At 43.6% G+C, this 26,687-nt stretch overlaps 1 protein-coding gene across 2 annotated transcripts in view; it reads left to right on the forward strand.

The window, feature by feature from the left end:
* Positions 1–26,687, forward strand: part of LOC126412235 (centrosomal protein of 135 kDa-like) — a 368,271-nt gene that overhangs the window by 325,254 nt on the left and 16,330 nt on the right. For both annotated transcript variants that reach the window (XM_050081725.1, XM_050081726.1), the window contains 3 exons: positions 4,567–4,743; positions 22,865–23,067; positions 25,151–25,282. In XM_050081725.1, coding sequence (XP_049937682.1) covers positions 4,567–4,743; positions 22,865–23,067; positions 25,151–25,282 — 512 coding nt within the window. The remainder of the gene's footprint in view (positions 1–4,566; positions 4,744–22,864; positions 23,068–25,150; positions 25,283–26,687) is intronic.

Consider the following 26,687-nt stretch of genomic DNA (forward strand, 5'->3'; position numbering starts at 1 on the left):
CAACCTATTTCTATAGGGAAAGTATGGCGAAAGGAGGATTGCCATGTATGTACAAAATATGAGCAATTTCAAATCTACTGAAACCAGTAGTTTCTGCTTTGATCAGTGATTGGAAACCTGTAATAGTGAATTGCTGCTACTGGTAAACTTCCATATATTCTTAAAGACTTAGTATTATGTCAACAAGCAGACAGAAAAAAGCAAATGGTGAATGTAGAGATTTTAACATTAATTTCTAAAATACCCAGACAAAAGACATCTTTCGGAAATATTACTTAACACTTACATTAGTTCTGTTGTTAATTTTCCCACTGGAACTACACCAAAAAGCAATACAATAATTGTCAACATTTTTGTAGGTGATGTAAAAGTTTACCTACGTCTACATGTACATCCATACACTGCAAACCACCGCAAAGTGCATGGCAGAAGGTACGTTCCATTGTACCACTTATTCTGTTCACATACAGAGCGGGGGAAGAATGATTCCTGAAAGCCTCTGTGCATGCTGTAGTTATTCTAATCTTGTCCTCATGACCCCTATATGAGCAATACGCAGGGATAGTTTAAATCTATCTTAAAGAGCCTGCTAGTTCAGTTTCTTAAGTATCTCTGTGATTCTCTCCCACAGAGAGACCAACCATACTGCCCTTCTCTGTATACATTCAATACCCTCTGTTAGTCTTATTTTGTATGGGTCCCATATACTTGAGCAATATTCTAGAACTGGTTGCATGAGTGATTTTTAAGCAGTATCTTATGTAGACTGATTACACTTTCTCAGTGTTCTACCAATAAACTGAAGTCCATCACCTGTTTTACTCACAACTGAGCCTACACGATTGTTCCATTTCATATCCCTACAAAGTGTTGAACCCAGGTATTGGTATGAGTGGGCTGATTCCAGCTGTGACTTGATATTACAGCCATAGTATACTAGATTTTTTTTTTTTAATTTTTTTTTTTTTTTTTTCATTTTGTGAAGAGCACAGTTTTACATTTCTGAACATTTAAAACAAGTTGCCAATCTTTGCACAACTTTGAAATCTTATCAAAATCTGACTGTATATTTATGCAGCTTCTACCAGACAGTACTTCACTATAAATAACTGTATCATCTGCTAAAAGTCTGAGGTTACTATTAATATTGTCTGCAGTGTCATCGGCATACAACATGAAAAGCAAGGGTCCCACCACACCAAGTAGTGAGTGGATGATCCCTCTGATCGTGATGCACAGCTAGCCATATGAATAACTTAACTGACTAAAGTGAAGTGATATCATGGAAAACAGTTAGAGTAATTAGTAAACTGAAAACAATAAGTTTCAAGGCAGCCTTACAGAAACTTGACTGAAGGAATATGCATAATGTGACAGATGTCTATTCTAAATTTAATGTCTTTATGAAACCCACGACAGAACCCAACAGGCAATTTATCGATCAGTTTCTGTCAGTCTTCAACAGCTACTTCCCCAAGAAGATTATGAGACTAATAAAATGTAATGAAACACTGGATTAAACATTTATATTGGAAGCGACAGGAAATTGTTTGAAATGGTAAGGGCAAACAGAGAAATAGGAATGGCTAGCGATATACCCATGCTTTGCAGCACAAGTTCTGCCTTTGTGTACCATCAGTTTTTAGGGTTCTGTATTTCAACTAGTAAAAATACAACACTTATAGGATCACTTTGTCAATAAGTTCATTTTTCTAGTCAAGAAGTCAAATATAAATAAAACCTATTGGAAGAAGTAAAGCAATTTGATTAAGTTTTAAATATACAGAGTGAAATCAGTAAATTCATATATCCTAGCCGAGTAAATTCTATGTTAATTTTCATTTGTGAAGATAAGATTGTGGCATTTAGCTCTGTCACTGATAAAAAATTTGGAAAATACTTCTGTCACTGAGGGAAAAGAACCAACACTGTCATCTACTGGATCTTTGGTGTACCACATCCGAAGGCATACTACCAAAGTACTAAGCTGAGAAGACTCCTAAAACTATAGCTAGAATATCTTTTTTTCTGTGATCCAATTTTAAGTAAGCCCTATATGTTGCCCAAAGCTATGCTCAAATTATCTGTAAAAATCTCATGAAAATTCATCTACTAGTTTTGTAGAGTAATGTATTCAAGCAGGACATGACAGTTTTGCAGTTTTATTATTAGTGTAGATTACGTTTTATAAGAAATTTATTATTATTAAAAAAACTGATTAAAAATAACATATAAACCTTCAGAATTAATAATTCGCACGCACACACACACACACACACACACACACACACACACACACACATCTGCAGTCTCAGAGAGCTGAAACTACACTGCGAGCAGCAGCAGCACCAGTGCATGATGGGAGTGGTGACTGGGTGGGAGTAAGGAGGAGGCTGGGGCAGGGAGGGGGAGGGATAGTATGGTGGGAGTGACGGACAGTGAAGTGTTGCAATTTAGACAGAGGGCAGGAGAGAAGGTGCGGAGAGAGAAGGGAGTAAGTAGTGGAAAGGAGAGAAATAAAAATAAAGAAATTAAAAGACTGGGTGTGGTGGTGAAATGACGGCTGTGTAGTGCTGGAATGGGAACAGGGAGGGGGCTGGATGGGTGAGGACAGTGACTAACGAAGGTTGAGGCCAGGAGGGTTACGGAAAAGTGGGATGTATTGCAGGGAAAGTTCCCACCTGCGCAATTCAGAAAAGCTGATGTCACTGATAATGTCTCAAGGAATATACTAATATCCTGTTCTTCATATATGCAGCACATCTCTGTCACATAGAATACTTGCAAGCAGACTGAAATATGCTCCTCTTGTCACACTCTTTTTACTTGAAAGCTAATAACACAGATATTAATAAGTGTTGACCAGTCGTGCTGTGTACGTGCTTCTTCAGGGTTTTGGAAAAGATTATGTATGCAAGAACCATAACACACCACTCTCAAAATAAGGTACATAGTCATAGTATGGGTTTTATGAGTGTCTTTCCACAGAACATGCTATTTTCCAATTCACCAATGAGTTTATACAAAATTAAAAAGACAAAATATTGCCAAATTGTGTTTACTGTGACTTGTCAAACAGCATTTGAGTGTGCAGTCACAATATTCTCCTAAACAAGCTCAAATATTATGTCATCAGAGATCTTGCTGATAACTGGGTTTTATACTATCTGAATAAAATTATGTGTAGTGTTGTATTAAGGAACTCTGGGGGTGTACACAATGAAACAGTATCTTTGGAATGGAGAATAATCACAACAGTTGTACAATGGGGCTTGGCACTGGGTCTGCTCATGTTCTTGTTGTAGATAAATAAACTGGCATCATATATCCAATAAGCAGAAACAGTTCTCTTTGCTGACAAAGCAAGTTTTAAAATCAAGTTTAGTGGAATAACGTCAACGCTTGAAAAAGTAAATAATAATTTCTTGAAAATTAATATCTGGTTCTCTGCAGATGTAATTTTTACATGATACTCTAATAAATATTCGGTTGGGCATAGGTTATATATTCTTTTAAACATGAATGTACATATTTTCTGTTAAAATTGACTCTCAGAAGAAAAATGCGTTTGAAAATGTGCAGTTTCATTTTCTTTCTCCATAGTTAGTTTTAACTACAATAGCAGGGCATTTAAACCGTTAGACATATTGTTTCTTCCTTAAATATTCTTTCTTCTTACATGTAATTTTAAACAAAACTATATATTGTTTCATTTTCTTCCTCACATTTGATTTTAACAGAAAAGAGGTAGATATTATTTATGGCTTATTATTAGCAAATTGTTACATAATCTGAATTATCTGAAACTTCATAATCCTAGCCATTTTCAGGTTAAAACTATTTTAAATACTAAGGTCTCTGATATCCGGTATACGAATGAGCCCAACCAATTTACCAATTCATTTTAAGTGTCTATAACACAATGGTCAAGGTCAGAGATATGGGAAAGGGGGGGGGGGGGGGAGGGGGGGAGAGAAGAGGAATTTTCCTAAGTGTGGCCAAATATTAAAATTCTTGCCCAAAATCAAGTGTGAAACAACACTATCAGTTCCCCAACATGTTACTTCAAGACTGATCTGTACAGACTGACTACCTGATGCAAAAGGCCCTCTCGAGTCATATTACAAGGAGCAGCTGCTCCATTGTACTCCTGATAAAGCCGGTGACCACATGGCTTACTGGGGCAGTCCAGCTGCCTACCCTAGACTTGGCCTCGCAGTCTGAACCAACTCTTACAATTCCATGATTCAATAAGTTTTACTTAGCTGTTCGCTCACCAGCATATGCATTGTGTTAGGAGATACAAGACAGTAGATAGTGAAGCAATGATGAAATTCATAGAATGACAGCAAAATTAACAGACAATAGATGACTGGAGCAAAATAAAAGTGCTGTGAATGGGAAACAGAAACATAAAGGATGTGAAAGAAAAAAACAAGTGAAGGAAGATATTCAGAGGGAGATCCATTTTAATTACTCTCTGTTTCTATGTTACTGAAGATTATTTATGTATTGCTCTTTGTTAATTACATGACTGATTATAATCAATCTGTTTTTCTTTTCCAGATTGCAGAACTGACAGGAAAAGTTGCAGGCTTTGAAACACAAATTCGACAACATACAGACAAGCTGCGGAGAGCAGAGGCAGACCTTGTCACAGTTCGGGATCTCTGTGTCACTCTGGACAGCCAGAAGGAGGCCCTTCAAGAACAGGCAGCAGAGTCTGATGAACAGAGGATCAAGGTCAGTTTTATAGCTATGTTGACTAGTTACTGGTGGTGATGTAGAAGAGTGCTAAGAGAGAAACAAAATTTCAAAGAAATTGTCGAAATTATTACTTCAGCTTGTGGTTACTGTAGTAGAAAGAAAATCCAACCTGAGATATATGGTGAAAGACTTGCTTCACACTATCGTGCTACCCCCTCCTTGACTTGTTCATCCTTTCCTATCCCCTCCCCACCTCCATATATACATATAAGTGCTGGCAGGTCGACAGACACACAAACAAACACAAACATACACACAAAATTCGCAACAAACTGTTGCCTCATCAGGAAAGAGGGAAGGAGAGGGAAAGACGAAAGGATGTGGGTTTTAAGGGAGAGGGTAAGGAGTCATTCCAATCCCGGGAGCGGAAAGACTTACCTTAGGGGGGAAAAAAGGAAAAAAGGACGTGTATACACTCGCACACACACACATATCCATCCACACATATACAGACACAAGCAGACGTATTGGTCTTTAAATACATCTGCTTGTGTCTGTATATGTGTGGATGGATATGTGTGTGTGTGCGAGTGTATACCCGTCCTTTTTTCCTTTTTCCCCCCTAAGGTCAGTCTTTCCACTCCCAGTATTGGAATGACTCCTTACCCTCTCCCTTAAAACATCATCTTTGTTTTTTTTATATATATATATATATATATATATATATATATATATATATATATATATATATATATATATATATATATATATATATATATATATATATAAAAAAAATAGAGGGAAACATTCCACGTAGGAAATATATATCTAAAAACAAAGATGATTTGACTTACCAAATGAAAGTGCTGGCAGGTCGACAGACACACAAACAACCACAAACATACACACAAAATTCAAGCTTTCGCAACAAACTGTTGCCTCATCAGGAAAGAGGGAAGGAGAGGGAAAGACGAAAGGAAGTGGGTTTTAAGGGAGAGGGTAAGGAGTCATTCCAATCCCGGGAGCGGAAAGACTTACCTTAGGGGGAAAAAAGGACGGGTATACACTCGCACACACACACACATATCCATCCACACATATACAGACACAAGCAGACATATTTAAAGACTGTGTCTGTATGTGTGGATGGATATTTGTGTGTGTGCGCGAGTGTATACCTGTCCTTTTTTCCCCCCAAGGTAAGTGTTTCCGCTCCCGGGATTGGAATGACTCCTTACCCTCTCCCTTAAAACCCACATCCTTTCGTCTTTCCCTCTCCTTCCCTCTTTCCTGATGAGGCAACCGTTGGTTGCGAAAGCTTGAATTTTGTGTGTATGTTTGTGTTTGTTTGTGTGTCTATCGACCTGCCAGCGCTTTCGTTCGGTAAGTCACCTCATCTTGGTTTTTATATATATTTTTTCCCACGTGAAATGTTTCCCTCCAATATAGTACCGAGTTGTTGTAACATTAGTGTCTGGTTGTATTTAAAATAAGGTTAAAACTTCCTGTACATTAATTAAGTATTGTTAAATGCCATGTAGGAGTCATGGAAGACAGTTTCACTTCTTCCTCTTCTTCTGGTGCTGCCTGTCTTTGGAGGTTGGCAATAATTACATCTAATATTGTTTATGACTTTTCAGCTCTAAACAGTTATAGGGAAATGTACGTGAACCACTCTCACAGGTTCTACAGCTATGAAGTTCGTCTTCTTCCTACTGATCTTTTCTCTACAACTTTTGCTTCTATTAACAATATTAAAATATTATATGTATCTCTCCTCTCATAAGATGGCCAAAATACTCTAGTTTTCTGATTTTTGTTATGGTCTCCAATTCCTGATCCTTATCGATTAACCTTAGAATGTCTTCATAAGTAATTATGTGTGTTCAGGGTATTTTTAACACTTGTTGATGCAGCCGCAGTTCACTCTTCCTCATTGTTGCCTTATTAATTGCCCATACATCCATTCCATACAAGAGTAGTAGGATTACATAACATAATTCAGTTAAATGTGAAACACCTATCAACATTACAGCTGGAATTTATTTAAAAGTGTGTTACGTACTGATTTGATTTGATGAGTCTATAGTGTTGAGGCAATGAGAAATTGAGCACAATGATGAGGGAAGAAATTATGATAGCTTTATTACAGCTAGAAATAAAAAAATAAATTAAAGACAGTTACCTTAATGGAGTACTCTTAGCTTTTTTAAAAATAATAATTTAGATTCGGCTTTTTGCAAAAGAGTAGCTTTTAAACTCTAATTTTAGTTCTCTTCGAGCTTTAGTGATGCAAGTGTGTTTTTACATTAGAAATATGTATGTTAAGTGCTAACTGTTATAACCTTTAATCCTAATAAATTGCATGGATATACAACGTAGAGCAATAGCGAGTTACATGCTTCCAACTCTGAATCTGTCACTCCACTGCCATGCCGTGACATGCGGCCAGCGCCGTTCATAGCCAGGTGGCGCTCCCGCGCTTGGCCAAGCTGCAGAGCGCCTCTATCGCCGTGTTCGCGTACTGACGTAGCGGCACTTTTAAATCTCGTGGCACTGTCACAACACTAACAAATATGTCACAATGGTTCAAATTGACATAGGTTAAGTTTTGGTTTTATGACATTTCAACAATTACTAAATTTATGTTACTTCAGTGTTCACAAAATATTACTTGTGTATAATTTAGCAACTAAATTAAGACATTCAATTTGTATTTTTAGTAGTGTTTTGTGAAGTAAGCTAACATCCATTTCTACAGCAGTTATATCATCATGCTTCAGGTAGTCCCAAAGATCAAATAAATCTTGAAATAATTTGTAGAATAATTTGTTTTAATCATTCTACAAATCATTTCAATATTACTTTCTGTAGTGACTGTGTAGACTTTTCCAGCATCTTAACTGAATATATTATTGTTGTGTCTGCAGCCAGATTATACAGTCATCAAAACACATTATTTCAGTGGTCCATCTGGCTGGCATCTTCATGTGAGAACACTATTTATTAATGAGATTAGCAGATATTGTTCTCACCTTAAGATGGTGACCATTTCGACTGCTGAGATATTGTGTGTAGATAATTATATGATCTGGCCGCAGATTCAATTGGAAGACTTTTTGTGAATGATTGTTACCTAGTTGCAAAAATAAATATCATTATTCAAACTATAAAATCAATATTGATGTAATTGCATCACACTATTGTTACTAAATCATTCTGATTTGGCTACCATTCTATAGAAATAATCACATTTAGGAATCCTGTAATCAGTATTATTTCTCTAGAACTGAAAAATATAGCAGCAACAGTAAACAGTTTTTGAAAATATACTGTTATTGGATGAATGAAAAATTGATTCAACAAGCAGGGGCAGGGGAAAATACACATAAAGGTATTGAAACCCACAAACTTTCAGAGCCAGTGTATTCGTTTTCTGGCAGAATGGTGAAGGGGAAAGAAGAGGGCTGAAGGTAAAAGAGTGGTGATATTTAGAGAATGGGAAGAGTTTGGAAAAGTCACCCAGAATCCTGGAGCAGTGGAGACTTACCAGACAGGATGAGAAGGAACAGTTCTGCTTTCACAGAAGCATGAAACACAGGCATAGGCTGACTGCCTTATGAGAGGAGGCTAGGCTTGTTTCTCCACACTGCTCCATGCCACTCTGCCGATGATAATTCTAAGTTGTTTACACTTGTGGCAAACTGCCCACTTATTGTGTCTGCACATTGCACTTTAGTGACCAGAAAAGAAAAACAGTAACTATACATCAACCACACCGAAAGTGTGCCCCTGCGAACAGAGTTATTTTTGGTCCTACTTCTACATTAACTACGTTGTTGGTTTTATCTGTAGTGTTGTCAAGTATGGGTGACATTGCCATGAATCCCCATGAATGGTACAAATTGATATTCTGTAGATTCTGTTACTAGACTTCTTTTGTCTTTTAACCCCTACCTTTCTAGTCTTAGTATATACAAATTGTGTTGTCAGACTGCTTTGTTTGCCACAAAGCTTTTGTTGTGTGCCTCCAAAATACTGGTGTCATTGAAAATTTTTAGACTGAAGCTATCAGACATGCAGAGTCTCCTTGATCTAGACAGTAATTTGGCAGGCTTGACCACAGTTCAGTCAGTTGATATAGCCTTAATGTACCTGGTCAAACTGCAGCTTGCAATTCTGAAAATTCATTCTGTGTAAGTGACCTTTCCATAATGGCTGGTGTGCAGTCGCTTGCTGGTGTTGCAAGTGTTGTAAACAAGGAAGTTCAAGCTTGACCTCTACCAGCATTTGATGCAAGCATAGTTCAAACCTAAAACTCCCATGTTGAAGTGTACACATTGTACCAATTTTTGTACATTAGCTAGCAGACAAATGTATTTGTTTCATTGTTCGAAGATGCTAGGTCCCCACAGTTAAGTCCTACATTGCATTACATGGTGTGTATCTTATATAGACCATTCAAGTGTGAAGAGATGGCATGGCACCAGAGTATCAAGTGCACCAATATATTGTTATCTTGGTGTACTTTTTATCTTGCGAATGTGTTCTTATGCATATTAACTTTCCAAAGTGGGCTTTGTCATATGATCTGCAGTACCAGTATCCAAAAATTGGTTACATTTTCAATAATTATATGCAAAAAATTAAGCTATTTCAAACTGTCTCTAATAGAATGTTCATGTGGATACAATTCACTGTGGAACAGCACCTATTATGCAATTTTGCGTTTTAGAATTTTGAGGCAAAATTTGCAATTATATTTGCATTTATTGTGAATGCAAATTGTTTAGGTTCCTGCTTGTGATTTAGGTTCTTTGTGAAATGCTCTTTGTAAGCATAATCATTTAATTACATTTGGGAGTGCAGGCAACAATTTGAAGTGCAACCTTAACTATGTAACTGAGAATGACATTAGGCACATGACTTTGTATGTTCCCCACTCTCATGTGAAGAGTGCATCATTTTTTGAGCAGCCCTTGGATGAAGCATTCCTTGTAATAAGTCATTCAGACCTGGGAAAGCTTTTCTGGAGACAATGAATATCATACTTGGCTGTGACTGGCATGTCATCCAGCATCCAATCACATCACATGGGGTGCAACAGAATGCCTCTGGTAAGAGGCTGCTTTCAAGACTAACTGCCAACAGCATCCAGTCTGACCAAGGCACTTTCTATCATATCTCAATGACTTCTAATTTTTCCACTAGGTATTTTTGTTAGAGAAAATTTGTATAGAAGACAGACATGTAGAGTCAGTACAGTTGCAGTAGAAGCAGCACTTGCCAAAGGAAAGTGTTATAACCTTTAATCACTAATAAAGTGCGTGGAGATACAAAAGTAGAAACACTCGCAGGTTACATGTTACTAACTCCGTATCTGTCACTCGACTGCCGGGCCGTGACATGCGGCCGGCGCCGTTCATAACCAGGTGGCGCTCCCGCGCTCGGCCGAGCTGCGGAGCGCCTCTATCGCAGTGTTCGCGTACTAACGTAGCGGCACTTTTGAATGTAGTGGCACTGTCACAACACTTTTCCCCCCTTGAAAAAAAAAAACGCTCACTTTCGTGGAGACACGGACAGTGCGGAGACATCCATGGCCTCTTGGGAGGTCCCGAGAAGATCCCGCGGAGAAACACGAGAGTATGGTCGAAAATGTCCAGGACGGAAGCTGGCGCGTGGAACGTGCCTCCTGGATGAGATGATGGGTGAAAACTCCGGAGCAGCATCCATAGGTGTCGTGGACCTGGGGGTGTGCTCCAGCGAGATGGGTCCCGGAGAAGGCGGCGTCGCGACTGGGGCCGGTTCCGGCGTACTCGGAAGTGGTAGCGACGGCGGCGGCAACAACACGCCCGGAAGATCGGCAGCAGCGACAGGACTGGCTTCTCGGACTGGTGGAGACGAAAGAAGGGGCGGTGGTACCGGCGTAGCCACCACTCGTGGGCGCATCTGGTCGTAATGGCGAACAACCATGCCGTCGTCCGTACGTATTTCACAAAGCCGGCGGCCGCGAAGAGCCTGGACCACCCCTGGAATCCATTTAGGGCGAGATCCATACCCCCGTGCCCACACGTCGGCGCCCACCGGGTATTTTCCCGCACTAGGGGACACAGTACAAGGCCTGACAGGGTGAAGCAGATGCAGTAGGGTGCGCGGTTGGCGGCCATGCAAGAGTTCAGCAGGGCTGCGATCACCCAGAGGCGTGAAGCGATAAGAACTCAGAAATTGCAACAGAGCGTCATCTGTGGAAAAATCACTAAGGAATTTTTTCATTTGGCTTTTGAAAGTGCGGACAAGGCGCTCGACCTCCCCATTCGATTGCGGATGGAAGGGCGGTGCTGTAACATGATGAATCCCTTGTCCAGTACAAAAATCACGGAAGGCCTGCGAAGAGAACTGAGGGCCATTGTCCGTGACAATCGTGGATGGAAGACCTTCTAGCGCAAAGATTTTTGACAAAGCCAGCGTCGTCGCCGCAGTGGTGGGCGACGGACAGCGAACAACAAACGGAAACTTCGAGAAGGCGTCAATCAACAGTAGCCAATAAGTGCCGAGGAAGGGGCCGGCAAAGTCAGCGTGCACCCGTTCCCACGGCTGCGCCGGATCAGGCCACGGAGAGGGCAGAGTACGAGGCGCAGCCAGTTGTTGAACACACTGAGCACACGCAGCGACCATGTGGACGATGTCCGAATCGATACCGGGCCAATAAACGTCCCTGCGGGCCAGGGACTTAGTCCGAGAAATCCCCCAATGGCCCTCATGCAATAGTTTGAGAACAGCTTTGCGAAGAGAGGCGGGCACCACAACCCGTGGAGATGCGCCATCCGTGGCCAGAAGAACAACACCCTCACGAACAGACAGACGAAGGCGCAAGGCATGGTAGTTGCGAAGGGGATCCGACGCCCGGCCCTTGGTCCTGTCCGGCCAACCCCGCTGAACAAAACCAATCACCTGACGCAGGACCGGATCCCGCGCAGTAGCCGACGCGACCTGCGAACCTGTAAGTGGAAAACCCTCGACCGCACGACGTTCTTCCTCATCAATGTGGAAACAGAGGAGTTCATCGCGATCGAAAACCGGGTCGGGGCCCATCGGCAAACGCGACAACGCGTCAGCGTTGGCGTGCTGGGCCGTAGGGCGATAGTGAATCTCATAGTGAAAACGAGACAAGTATAAGGCCCAACGTTGCAGGCGGTGAGCTGCCTTATCCGGAAGCGATGCCGAGGGGCTGAACAGAGAGACCAGCGGCTTGTGGTCGGTGATGAGGTGAAACTTAGAACCATACAAAAAAACGCTGAACTTTTTCAGAGCATAAACGATAGCGAGCGCCTCCTTTTCTATTTGAGAGTAACGCCGTTGGGCATCGTTGAGGGTCTTGGAAGCGTAGGCGATGGGTCGTTCCGACCCATCCTCATACCGATGGGCGAGAACAGCCCCTAGGCCATACTGTGACGCGTCAGTCGCCAGAACCAAGTGCTGACCCGGACGGAATGTGGCAAGACAAGGCGCCGACTGCAAATGAGCCTTCAGGCGGACAAAAGCCTGCTCACACTCGGCGGACCAACAGAAAGGAACGTTTTTGCGTAACAGCTGATGCAGAGGATGAGCCACCGCCGCCGCGGAGGGAATGAATTTGTGATAATAAGCAACCTTGCCTAGAAACGCCTGAAGTTCTTTGACCGTAGACGGCCGGGGTAGAGCGGTAATGGCCGCAACGTGCTGTCGTAGAGGACGTATACCCTCACGGGACAAGTGGAAACCAAGATACACAATGGAGGGTTGGAAGAACTGAGACTTGTCCAGATTGCACTTCAACCCTGCTGAATGCAGAACCCGAAACAGTGAACGCAAATTGCGAAGGTGCTCCTCAGTGGAGGCCCCCGTGACAACAATGTCATCCAGGTAGTTGATGCAGCCGGGAACGGAAGCCGTGAGCTGTTCCAAAAACCGCTGAAAAATGGCCGGCGCGCTAGCGACGCCAAATGGTAAACGCTGGTACTGATACAACCCACAAGGAGTGTTGATGACGAGAAATTCCTTGGAAGATGCATCCAGCGGCAACTGATGGTACGCCTCCGATAAGTCAAGTTTGGAAAAGAACTGGCCCCCAGCGAGCTTGGTAAATAACTCCTCAGGACGGGGAAGAGGATAAGTGTCAATGAGGCTTTGAGCATTGACAGTGGCTTTAAAATCACCACACAATCGCAGACTCCCGTTTGGTTTAGAAACCACCACGACGGGCGATGCCCATTCGCTGGAGGTAACAGGAAGGAGAATCCCCGAAGCTGTTAACCTGTCTATCTCAGCTTTGACAGGCGCACGCAACGCCATCGGGATAGGGCGTGCCCGGAAAAACTTAGGGCGAGCCGTAGGTTTAAGAGTAATGTGGGCTTCAAAATCCTTTGCCCGACCCAGACCCGCAGAGAACACGGACGAGAATTCAGAACACAAGCCATCCAGCTGTTGATACGGAATGTCCTCAGATATGAGGTGCACATCTTCATCAATGGAAAACCCGAACAACTGGAAAGCATCATAACCGAACAGGTTTTCAGTGCCCGCATGATCCACCACATAAAACGTGAGGGGCCGAACAACAGACTTGTAGGCAGTGGAAGCATCAAACTGGCCAACGATAGGAATTTTCTGCGTATTATAAGTTCGTAGATTTCGCGTAACTGGAGACAAGGAAGGGGAGCCTAACTCCAAATACGTGCGAGAATTAATGAGAGTTACTGCAGAGCCAGTGTCCACTTGCATGCGAATGTCTTTATCCAGAACACGAACAGTAACAAACAACTTATTCGTTTGAGAAAGCACACAGTTAACATCCATGTCCGATGCCTCGTCCTCGTCGACAGGAACTTTAGGGGACTGACACACAGAAGCAATGTGGCCTTTTTTCCTACATGAATTACACGTGGCCCAACGTTTTGGACACGCGGCTCTGTCATGCTGTACGAAACAACGTGGACAAGAAGGAAGGGCGGAACGAGCCTGCTTCTGTGGTTGCTGTTTTCGCTGCGAGCGTGGCGGCCCAACGCGACGTTGTTGACGCGAGTGCACCGCCGCCACATCGTCGTTTTCCTGTGAAACAGGCACATTGTCTGCGTCGAAAGTGGTGTGTACAGCGCCTACATCACACCACGCGTCTATTTGCGCACCAGCAGCGTGAGACACTTCAAACGATTGAGCGATGCTGAGAACGTCCGACAACGACGGGTTTGGCAATTGTAAGGCACGTTGCCGAACTTCTTTATCAGGAGCAAGCCGTAAAATAGCGTCCCGAACCATTGAATCAGCGTAAGACTCATGATGAGTTTTTTTTTTTTTTTTTTTTTTTTTTTTTTTTTTTTTTTTTTTTTTTTTTTGTTTGTGGTTTTAGGGCGCAAAACTTCTATGGTCATTAGCGCCCAGCCCGTGACTTAGGAAACAGGATAAAACCGAAATTCAAAACCAGCAGCAATGGAAACAAAGTCATAAAATTTGAGAAACTAAAGGCAGAAGGAATGCTTAAAAATCCACTATAGAAAGGGGTTGGTTGTCCCCAAAAAAAAAAAGCTTCAAATGACTGACGTCATTTCACTGTCACTAATAAACTGTAGAACGCGGTCAGCTGAGCGCGTGTAATCTGCTAAAATCGACGATAGATCAGGCGATAGCTGTAGACGGGAGCGTAACGGATTAAAATAGGGGCATTCAATTAAAAGGTGTCTGACCGTCCACGGCTGAGAGCAGTGGGGACAGAGTGGGGGAGGATCACCGCTTAAAAGATGTCGATGACTAAAAAGACAGTGCCCTATCCGGAGTCTAGCTAAAATTACCTCCTCCCGACGACGCGATCGGGAGGAAGAGGTCCATGCGCAAGGAAGGGCTTTCACTTCCCGCAATTTATTATGGGGAAGTGTTGACCAATGCGCATGCCATAAATGAGCAACTTGGCGACATAAACCGCTCCGTAGATCGGTAAACGGAAGAGAATGAATAGCTGGCCGAGGAAGAGAGACTGCAGCCTTGGCCGCTATATCGGCCGCCTCATTTCCACAGATACCAGCGTGTCCTGGGAGCCAGAGGAACGCCACTGAGACGCCCCCCAGGCGGAGCAAGCGCAGACAGTCCTGAATCCGGTGGACCAGAGGGTGCACAGGGTAAAGAGCTTGGAGACTTAGGAGAGAGCTGAGAGAATCTGAGCAGATTACGTACTGTATCCGCTGATGGCGGCGGATGTAGTGGACAGCCTGGAGAATAGCGTAAAGCTCCGCAGTATAAACCGAACACTGGTCGGGAAGCCGAAAGTAATTTGGGGTGTCGCCAGCAATATAGGCACTCCCTACACCTAACGATGTTTTCGAGCCATCGGTGTAAATAAATGTGGCTTCCGTCATTTGTGCACATAGAGCAGCAAATGCCCGACTGTAAACAAGTGTAGGGGTACCATCCTTGGGAAATTGACATAGGTCTCTGAGCAAGTCGATCCGGGGACGGAGCCAAGGCGGTGCTGTACCCCAAGTTGTCAAGAAGGTTTTAGGAAAGCGGAAGGAAAGAGAATGGAGCAGTTGACGGAAGCGGACTCCCGGGGGTAGTAGGGAGGAGGAGCGGCCTGCATACCTGACATCAAGGGAGGCGTCGAAAAAAAGGTCATGGGCTGGATTAGCAGGCATGGAAGACAAATGGCTAGCATAACGACTCAGAAGGACTGCCCTCCGATTGGATAGCGGAGGTTCAGCAGTCTCAGCATAAAGGCTTTCCACAGGGCTGGTGTAAAAAGCTCCAGACACTAAACGTAATCCACGGTGGTGGATAGAGTCGAGACGCCGAAGAATAGACGGCCGAGCAGAGGAGTAGACTATGCTTCCATAATCCAATTTCGAGCGCACTAAGGCGCGATAGAGGCGGAGAAGGACCACTCGGTCCGCTCCCCAAGAGGTGCCATTCAGGACACGGAGGGTGTTAAGGGAACGCAGACAGCGAGCCGAAAGATAGGAAACGTGGGAGGACCAGCACAGTTTTCTGTCAAACATAAGACCCAAGAATTTAGCGACGTCGGAGAACGGAAGGTTGACAGGACCTAGATGTAAGGAGGGCGGAAGAAACTCCTTACGTCGCCAAAAATTAACACAAACGGTCTTACTGGGTGAGAAACGGAAGCCGGTTTCGATGCTCCACGAGTGGAGGCGATCGAGACATCCTTGAAGACGTCTTTCAAGAAGGCTGGTCCGTTGAGAGCTGTAGTAGATCGCAAAATCGTCCACAAAGAGGGAGCCCGAGACATCAGGAAGGAGACAATCCATAATTGGATTAATGGCAATGGCAAACAGTACAACACTCAGCACGGAGCCCTGGGGTACCCCGTTTTCTTGGGAGAAAATACGGGATAGAGTAGTGTTCACCCGCACCCTATATGTGCGCTCTGCCATAAATTCGCGAAGAAAAAGGGGCAGCCGGCCTCGAAAGCCCCAAGAGAACAGTGTGCGGAGGATGCCTGTCCTCCAACAGGTATCGTATGCTCTCTCCAGATCAAAAAATATTGCTACCGTTTGGCGTTTCCGGAGGAAATTGTTCATGATATAAGTGGAGAGAGCAACAAGATGGTCAACGGCAGAACGATGTTGTCGGAATCCGCATTGGGCTGGTGTTAAAAGACTGCGGGATTCCAGCCACCAAGCTAAACGGTAATTCACCATACGCTCCAAAACCTTACAGACACTACTCGTGAGAGAAATGGGGCGATAGCTAGAGGGGAGATGTTTGTCCTTTCCAGGTTTCGGAACGGGAACGACAATAGCTTCCCGCCATCGCCTGGGAAAGGTACTGTCGGCCCAAATTCGATTATAAAGGCGAAGGAGGTAGCGCAGGCTATGGGTTGATAAATGCAGCAACATTTGGACATGGATACCATCCGGTCCTGGGGCGGAGGAGCGAGAAGAAGAGAGTGCATGTTGGAGTTCGCGCATGGAGAAAACAGTATTGTAGCTTTCGCGATTTTGAGAGGAGAAAGCAAGATGTCGCACTTCCGCGGCACGTTTCTTCGGGAGAAACGCTGGCGGGTAATTTGAAGAGCTCGAAATCTCAGCAAAGTGCTGACCCAATGAGTTAGAAATTGCGACGGGGTCCACTAAGGTACCATGCGCGACAGTGAGCCCAGAGACCGGGGAGAAACTAGGCGCGCCTGAGAACCGTCGAAGCCGACTCCAAACTTCCGAGGAGGGAGTGAAGGTGTTAAATGAGCTAATAAAGAATTGCCAGCTTGCCTTCTTGCTATCGCGGATGACGCGACGGCATCGTGCACGGAGCTGCTTATATCGGATACAGTTGGCCAAAGTTGGATGGTGACGGAAAATGCGAAGAGCACGTCGCCGCTCACGTATTGCGTCACGGCATGCCTCGTTCCACCAAGGAAGTGGGGGGCGCCGGGGCAATTCGGAGGTGCGTGGTATTGAACGTTCCGCAGCTGTGAGAATAACGTTGGTAAAATGTGTGACCTCATCGTCGACGCTGGGAAAGCGACGGTCATCGAATGTTGCTAGAGACGAAAAAAGTGTCCAATCGGCTTGGGCAAACTTCCAGCGTCGCGAGCGCAGATATGGCAGTTGAGGCTGCAGCAGTCGAAGGACACATGGAAAGTGGTCACTCGAGTGTGTATCATCAAGGGCGAACCATTCGAAGCGCCGGGCTAGCGGAACAGTACCGACCGCAAGGTCCAAATGAGATAAATTTGCCGTGGAGGCAGACAAAAACGTGGGGACCCCAGTGTTGAGGCAGACTAGATCCGCTTGGTGGAAGACGTCTAGCAATAGTGAGCCACGTGGACAAGGATGTGGAGATCCCCAAAGCGGGTGGTGAGCATTGAAGTCCCCAACCAGCAAATAGGGGGGTGGAAGCTGATCAAGAAGATGAAGGAGATCAGCTCGTGCCAGTGGTGTGGACGATGGAATGTATACCGTACAAAGAGAGAACGTGTATCCAGAAAGGGAAAGACGGACAGCGACAGCTTGGAAGGAAGTGTTTAAATGGATTGGGTGATAATGGAGAGTATCATGGAGCAGAATCATGAGTCCTCCATGGGCTGGAGTGCCTTCAACAGAGGGGAGGTCATATCGGACGGACTGAAAATGAGGGAGAACAAAGCGGTCATGGGGACGCAGCTTTGTTTCCTGAAGACAGAAGATGACCGGCGAGTAGGATCGTAAGAGGATCGACAATTCATCCCGATTGGCGCGAATGCCGCGGATATTCCAGTGGATAATGGACATAGGGTGAACAGAAAATGGAGAAACGTGACCAAGGGTGCTGTCAACTCAACGACTGCTCAGAGCTTGCGACCGACAGCATGGAATGGCATTCAGTCGAAGGCAGAAGATCCTGATCCATAGGTTGGTCAGAAGCAGCTCCTGCCACCAACGATCGGCCAGTTGACCGGCCACCAGCAGTGCGCCTCGGCGACACGGAAGATGGCCGAGGGCCATTTCCGCCAGGTGGTGCTGTAGTTGGGACCCGCCTTGGCGGAGAAGGAGAGGAACTGTGTTTCTTCGTAGCCTTCTTGGAGGTATGATGTTTAGATGAAGGAGGAACCGATGGTTGTGAAGTTGCAGTACGTAAAAACTCTTCACGAGAATGCTCTTTTTTCGAAGACTTGGCGTCTGACTTTTGGGCTCGAGATTTAGCAGAACCCGACGAAGGGTGAGCCATAGAGTGGGCAGGCGAAAGTGGTGAGGTTGAACGGGCGATCTTTGCGCTGGCCGATCTGACGACCGTGGTACTAAATGTGAGGTCGCAAGTCTGCATGGCCGCCTCCTTTGTTGGCCGAGGAGAAGCAAGGACAGTGCTATATTTTCCTTTCTGAGGCACGGTGGGCTGTCGACTGGCGAGTAACTTTCGAGCAGCAAAGGTCGACACCTTTTCCTTCACTCTTATTTCCTGGATGAGTTTTTCATCCTTAAAAACGGGGCAATCTCGAGAGGAAGCAGCGTGGTCACCCATACAGTTGATGCAGTGTGGGGATGGAGGTGGACAAGCACCCTCATGGGCATCCTTGCCACACGTAACACATTTGGCCGGATTGGAACAGGACTGGCTGGTGTGATTGAACCGCTGACATCGATAGCAACGCGTAGGGTTTGGGACATAAGGGCGAACGGAAATTATCTCATAGCCTGCTTTGATTTTTGATGGGAGTTGAACTTTGTCAAATGTCAAGAAGACAGTGCGGGTTGGAATGATGTTCGAGTCAACCCTTTTCATAACCCGACGAAGAGCGGTGACGCCCTGGTCAGACAGGTAGTGCTGAATTTCTTCGTCAGACAATCCATCGAGGGAGCGTGTATAAACGACTCCACGCGAGGAATTTAAGGTACGGTGCAGTTCCACCCGGACAGGGAAGGTGTGGAGCAGAGAAGTACGCAGCAATTTTTGAGCCTGGAGGGCACTGTGTGTTTCTAACAACAGGGTACCATTTCGTAATCTGGAACAAGACTTTACAGGACCCGCAATTGCGTCGACACCTTTCTGAATAATGAAAGGGTTGACCGTGGAAAAGTCGTGACCTTCGTCAGACCGAGAAACAACAAGGAACTGTGGCAACGATGGAAGAACCGTCTGTGGCTGAGACTCAGTGAACTTACGTTTGTGAGCAGACATAGTGGAAGGTGAGGAAACCATTGCGGAAGAATCCCCCATGATTACCGGCGTCTCCGATGGCGCGCTCCTCCCTTGTGGGGGCCCTCACCGAGGGCACACCCGCCTTAGGTGATTGTTCACACCTCAGGTCACACCTCCCGACAAACGGACGGAGGGACCAATCGGCACTTTCCGAAGGTATCAGCTCGGGTAATCACCCCTCCCTGGGCCTGGCCTTTACCAGGGGGTACGTACGTGTCCTACCTGTCTACCCGGGGCGGGGAATTACGCGTTACCCCGTCACCGGCTACACATGGAAGTGCGTGGGTCGGCCTTCAGACACGCACAGGGAGGAAGAAAGAGGAAGGGAAAGGAAAGAAGAGGGGGTCTCAAACGCCGCAGCGGAGAAAAGGGTAAAGAGAAGAGGTAAGGAAAGGAGAAGGACAAAGGAAGGAAGAAGACATACAAGCAAGGAAGAAGAAGAATGCGGTACATTTACAAGCGTCCGTCTCCGGACGTAGGCGCAAACCATACTCCCAGAGGGGGAGAAAGTGAAGGAAAGAGCCAGAGGTGAGGGGGGGGGGGGGGGGTGAAGACAGGGGATGGGGAAGGATGCGGAAAGGGAAGGTATGCAGCCCGGAAAGGAAGGAAGGCCACATTAGCTCGGGGCCCCGTGCTCGCTACGCACGTATCCACAAAAGAGTTGTGGATCCCCTGGGGGGCTCATGATGAATGTCCGTGACAAACTGACATTTCCGACTCAGACCGTGTAGTTCCGCCGCCCAAGCCCGGTAAGATTGATGGGGCTGTTTACGACACCGGTAGAAAGCCACGCGGGCGGCAACGACATGGGTGTTTTTTCGGTAATAGTTAGACAATAAGTCACACATTTCTTGGAAGGACAGAGAGGCAGGTTCCCGCAGAGGGGCTAACTAAGATAACAGCTGATAGATCCGTGGGGAAATCCAAGATAGAAATAACGACTTACACATAGGAGCGTCGACAACACCGAAAGCCAAGAAGTGTTGCCGCAAACGCTTCTCATAATCCTCCCAGTCTTCAGCGGCCTCGTCATAAGGAGGAAACGGAGGCGGAGACGAGGAAGACAGACGATGAGTAAGCGACGTCGACAACGCCTGAATAGCAGCCGTCAGCTGTGTTTGTTGCGCCTGAATAGCAGCCGTCAGCTGTGTTTGTTGTTCAATAAGCGCTTGCATAAGCTGTTCCATGTCTGCCCTGACACGAACACACAAGTCCACAACGCAGGGGAAAAAAAAAATATCCGACCTCGTCGCCAAAAAGTGTTATAACCTTTAATCACTAATAAAGTGCGTGGAGATACAAAAGTAGAAACAGTCGCGGGTTACATGTTACTAACTCCGTATCTGTCACTCGACTGCCGGGCCGTGACATGCGGCCGGCGCCGTTCATAACCAGGTGGCGCTCCCGCGCTCGGCCGAGCTGCGGAGCGCCTCTATCGCCGTGTTCGCGTACTAACGTAGCGGCACTTTTGAATGTCGTGGCACTGTCACAACAGAAAGTACTGCAGATTGGACAAATCTGTTTATTTTGATAGTGCCCTGCAATCAGTTGACATCCACAAACTTTGCTGTGATGTACAAATTTGCAGTATACGTTGCCCATCTACAAGTACCAAATTTACTTGGAAAGCAATGTAACCTAAAAATTGCTGGGTGCCCCTCTGACAAGTCAAATGTACCTGTATGATGAATGCATATGAATGAAAAGAAAGAAAAAGCTTTCATCAATATTTAACAGCTGATGTCCCTGTTCCACTGTTGAATCAAGATTTTATAGAAGAATCATTACAATTGTTAGTATCAAAAGTCAATCTCATTGTCATTCATACCATCTCTATGATTTCTCCCTTGTTGAGTTACTATGATGTGTCATTTTCATTTACTGAGATAAGTCTGCCTTTGCATAACAGGAAAATGAGAAGAATAATGTTCTGATGGTAATATTGAATAATCGAAAATGTAAGGAGAAGTCAGAAACATCAACACAAGATTCCAAATAGCATGCAGGTATTTCAAATAAGCTACTTTAACCTTGAGCAGCCAATCGGAAACTGGCACACAAAAATAGCTGTGCACATTAATACATCCACAGCATACACATACCTGTGCAGCAGCAAGTGTACCTCATCAGTCTGAAGGTTTCGAGACTGGATTAATAAACAATAAAGAAACACTATGATGGGAGTTTTAATGCTATGGGTTTTATACAATGTTTTCTCCACTGCAATACAATGTACAGGAAGTTCATGCAACCATGTGAAGCTGCTAGAAAAGTTCTTCTTTGGGATTTTGTTCAACTTGCACGTCACATTGGCTTGAATATTGGTTATGTCCTCAAAGCATTACCTTTGATGTGAATTACTGCATGTTATCATTTTGTGGGTGAGTTTGTTTTGATATCACAAAATCTCATCACCCATAATGATTTGTTCCAGAAAAGAATTGCCTGTGCTTTTCATTTCGATCAAGTGGTGGCAGGAATCCGTATGTTGTTTGGTAGTTAAGGAGAGCAGGACATACTTTGTACATACTTTTCTGTTCATCAAAACATTCTGGAGAATGTCTTGACCACTTAATTTAGAGATGTTCAGTTCGTTACCCAGTTCTGATTTGTAACATAACACCATTGACACACTACAGTCACATGTCCGGTACTTAAACACACCCTGCTCACAACTGATTGGTTGAAAGTACATCTGTTGTTTATAATAGTTAGTTCAAGGTGTCACTATAGTTAACTGTGATGACATCACTTATATCCCAGCAATAAAAGCAGTCTCTGAAGTTTTTGGGTGAACAGTGTAAACAAAGGCATAGCACTCAGAGGCCAACTGGGTAGTGTGAGCATGCATGTCCCGAGGGAATTGGACAGCACAATGTATCAACATGTCTACGGCTCTCAAAGGGTTAATACAGACAGATTGACCATGTCTATCCATACCTAATGACAACTTTATAATTGTAATGGTGATGCAGCAAGCTAAATGGATGCTATATATAATCTTGTGTATTGTGCTCAGCAAGACAGTTGTAAGAGATTGTATCAAGGTGAATTTTCCAATGGATTCAGTCATCTAGATAACATACATGTAGCAGAAGAATAGGGTGCAATGTGGCAAAGAGGAAGAGGGTAGAAGGAGCAATGTAGCATATTATCAGGACACTCGCAAGAAGTGAGACAAGAAGAAAGTTAGGATTAAATTATTTATTTACAAATAATGGACTGAAGCAGGTGTTAACCATAAATTATCAATGACATATGGTCGGAATTTTATTTCAGAATTTACAATATGCAGAGAGCTGTTGATAATAAAATTAGATTAAGAAGGCATCTCATGACACATTAGTAAAATTTTGTCCATTTCCTGTCCAACAGCACTGATGTACGTTATAGTTGTATAGTAATAATTATATCTTCAGTTCTATCACATCATAACTACCTATTGACAATGCACTGATTAGCATTTGGTGATGCTCTAATGATCTTTCTCATCCATCAGCTTGAGAGAGAAGTGTGTCAGCTACGGAAAGAGGTGGAATGTTTACAAGTGCAACTGTCAAAGGAACAAGCAACTGTCATCTCTTTGGAAGAAATCCTGGACAGTAGTCGTCAAGAGGCATTGAGGTTTCGGCGATCATCCCAAGATGCTGAATGTGAGGTGACTCGCCTGAGGCAGAAAGTATCAGATCTCCAAGCTGATCTGTAAGTTTGATGTTTTATTGTGAATGTAATTTTGATTGAAAATTTCATGGGTGATTGTTATAATAGTTTTGTAATTACAAATGAAATAGACTTCTAATAAATATTCTACTGTATATTATGTCATTAAAAGGCAACATTTGTTTTGTTTTGGTTGGATTGCTCTTGGGCGGGGGGGGGGGGGGGGGGGGGGGGGGGGGGGGGGGGGGGTGTAGGCTGACTACAGGAATGGCAAATAGGCTCCCTGTTCATTATATTCAATAGTATGTGGCAAAAAGCCTATCCACTGACTGGCAGTGACAATTGTTACTTCCAAGTAGAAGTGGAAGAAGTTAAGCAGACAGTTACTGTGTATGCTGGTGTTGTAGTGTCAAATGGCTTGCTGTATAAATGTACATGTGTGTCTGTGATCCTAGCAGCAACTTTTCGCTACTGTATTATTTTGCTCAAAAAATTCCTCAATAAAAGAAAAGTATAGTGTGCAGTGCACATTCAGCACCAGGGCAAGTACTGTCCGTCAACAGAAGACGTAGATGGCTGTCATGATTCTCAACCCAGAATGCTGACCACCTCATTGCAAATTCTTTGACTGCTCAGAGACTGTGATCCTATTAAAAATTCTGATAGAACAATTGAGACCAGTGTTGTGTTATAAACTTTCAGAATACTTGTGGATGTGACAGCTGTCCTAAGGAACAATAAAATTATTCAAAACATAAAATGACATGCTTAGAAAAGGAAACTAGGAAATGCTGTGAACTTCACTGTCATTGTTGACAAACATATAATTGTTTTTCCTATATAACAAGAATATGTCGTGGCAAGATAACTATCTTTAAAATTTGGTGCCTTACTATTACAAGCTCTCTTGATTCTCTTTGGCAGAATGAGTTTTTAATTATTTTACTTATTACTGTACTCGGTAACATACATTTACAAACAAATGATTTTCCTGACTACAACAGTGAAGTACTTTGCACTTGTCACCTAATACAACACTTGGCAAATTTCACAAGCAAGCTGCAGTCAGTACATCTTAAAGGAAGTTCTGAAATTAATATTTGCTGTGCAAACTGAAACACATTCACTATTGGATAATGCCCTACTCAACATGGCAGCCTATTCTAATAATTTGTCATAAGAAGAATTTTGTCATTTGTATCACAGCTGCAACATGAATTGAATAGTCATTGTTTGACACTAGTCAACCCTGTACTAGACTAGGACATCATTCATTCTTTTATCATTGTCAAGCAGACAAAGAAAAATCTTACCATCACAGTCTCATGTTTCTGTTCCACCTAATCCATCTGTATGTCTCACTCTATCATTATCTGTGTGCTGAAGTTGGCACAGTGTATCAATGTATTATCTCTCGCATACTCTGTCTGACACCATCTCGTTCATATTTGTCTGTTCTGGTCATCACTACAGGTGGGCCTATTTTATCCCGGGGTGAAAGTAACCTAGCTTTTCTTAAAAACCTTTCCAAACTCATCCCTCTCAGCCTCCCATGGAAGTGAGTGTTATTTCTGAAAGCCAAGATAGTACCCCAATTTTATTTTTAAATGTGTCTATCAGCAGTACTATACATTCTGTCTTCTCAAGTTAAGTACTGGCCATCAATTCTGTCTCTCATCATATTAATACTGGTCCTAATTCTGTTTTGTGTACATAAAATTCTTCTGGCCTTTAATGCATCATGTAAAATGGCTGTTACAGTGTTACAAAGTGATATAAATGTATTATACTTGTCGTGCTTTCTTTGTTCTGTGAAGCATCAGTGAAAACTGTTCTGCAGTATCTGTCTGAAATTCTCCTGTGGTATGAAGAAATACTACTAAATGTTTGTGCTTCCACATGTACCTACTTGTTCTCTGTTTTTGTGTTACAATGTTCACTCCAAGCACCTTTAGTCCATCCATAATTCAGAATACACGCCTTGTCTATGTGCTGTACATGTATACTTTTCTCACAATTTTCTGATGGCATGTTGTGATATTTTACTTGCAATAATTTATGTATAGTTTTATCAGCAATTTCTTGGAATTTTTATTGTAGCTGGTATATTTGTTTTGTTCACAAGAGATGCAGGGGCAGCAGATCTTCGACGTTACCAGACCCAAGCAGCTGAGTACAGCAGGCAAGTGGCAGACCTACAGAGGCAGATTACAAATGAACGTTTTGAACGGGCTCGCATGCTAGACGAATCTAGAAGGTGAGGTATATTTGTTACTCCTGTATTGCTTGATATTCAGTTTTTAAAAATATCTTAACGAATTATCTCTTGTTTCTTGAGTGAAGCTGTCAAATAATAATGCTGTCAGGCATTGAAATTCATTGTGCTTTACATACAGTCAACTGGCACGTTCACACACACACACACACACACACACACACACACACACACACACACACACACAAAAACCACTCTGGCTCACTAGATCGTGCTGGCACTGCAGTTTAACTGGGATGAGGAGTTGTGTAGTGAGGAGTGGGCAAGGGGAGAAAGGAGGTGGGGAGTGGTAGGGTGCTTTGCAGAAGTGTGGCTGATGGTAGGGGAGAGAGGGAGCAGATGAACAGGAAAGGAATACTGGCTGTTTACAGATTGTGACTGATTACTTATTTCTCTTCAAAAAAAGAAATCCTCTAAGGCCTACAAGCTTAATCCATGGGATATTGTATTTCAAAAGGCAGATTGTCAAGGAGTTTTATAACTTATTATTTCACTCTTTTCTGTGTTAAAGCTAAATTTATCAGAGGAAAGTCTAGATAGTTTTTCTTTCTTATAATATATTTGTAAATATCTCTGCTACTTTCATGCTGCAATGAACCGTGGACAATAAATTTCATCTGTGAATAAAAGTTATGTGAGGTTTTAGTTAATGTCCCCAGTTTCTTAAAGAGATGCCTGCAAGATGCATATGTGTGAAATACATACTTGATTCTATTCACATTCTGTCTTGCAGTACCTCCCTAAGCAAGGAGTTACTGCAGTATATCCTCCCATAGGATGTCAATGAATGGAAACATGGAAAAGATATCAACTCACTTTTTTTGAGTTCCAAAGTTGGCAATTATCTCATGACAGAAGTAGCTGAACCTGAAAGTTCCAGCATGTCTACTATATGGTTTTTCAGTTTACGATTTCATCAATGTGCACACCCTAAAAGACAGAACTGTCTATTCTGTTCATTATTTTTTGTTAGTACACTGCAGTTATAGGAGGTGTGGTATTTTTGACAATACAAAACTGAGTGTGACATCATTTTCAAATGTTTAAAGGCAATCAGTTTGTGTAAAACCAGTTAATATCTTTAACAAATACATCTTTTACTACTATCCCTGTGAATCTGAGCTTCTTGTCTACTGCAACAAATACACCACTTCCTGTTCTCAGTAGCCTATCCTTTCAAGCCTATCCTTTCAATATACTGTTAGATTGACTCTCAGAATTTAACTACTATCAATTTCAGGTACCTAGAATTATATGAACTCCACTGTGTTTTGGAATTGCTTCAAACTCTCACAGTTTGTTACAAATGCTTCTCACTTGTTCACAAGGATTTTAGTAGTCTCATGTGGGGGGGGGATGGGAACATTTCTTTGGATCATACACAGCA

Source organism: Schistocerca serialis, chromosome 7, assembly GCF_023864345.2.
Source record: "Schistocerca serialis cubense isolate TAMUIC-IGC-003099 chromosome 7, iqSchSeri2.2, whole genome shotgun sequence".
NCBI classification, from domain to species: domain Eukaryota; kingdom Metazoa; phylum Arthropoda; class Insecta; order Orthoptera; family Acrididae; genus Schistocerca; species Schistocerca serialis.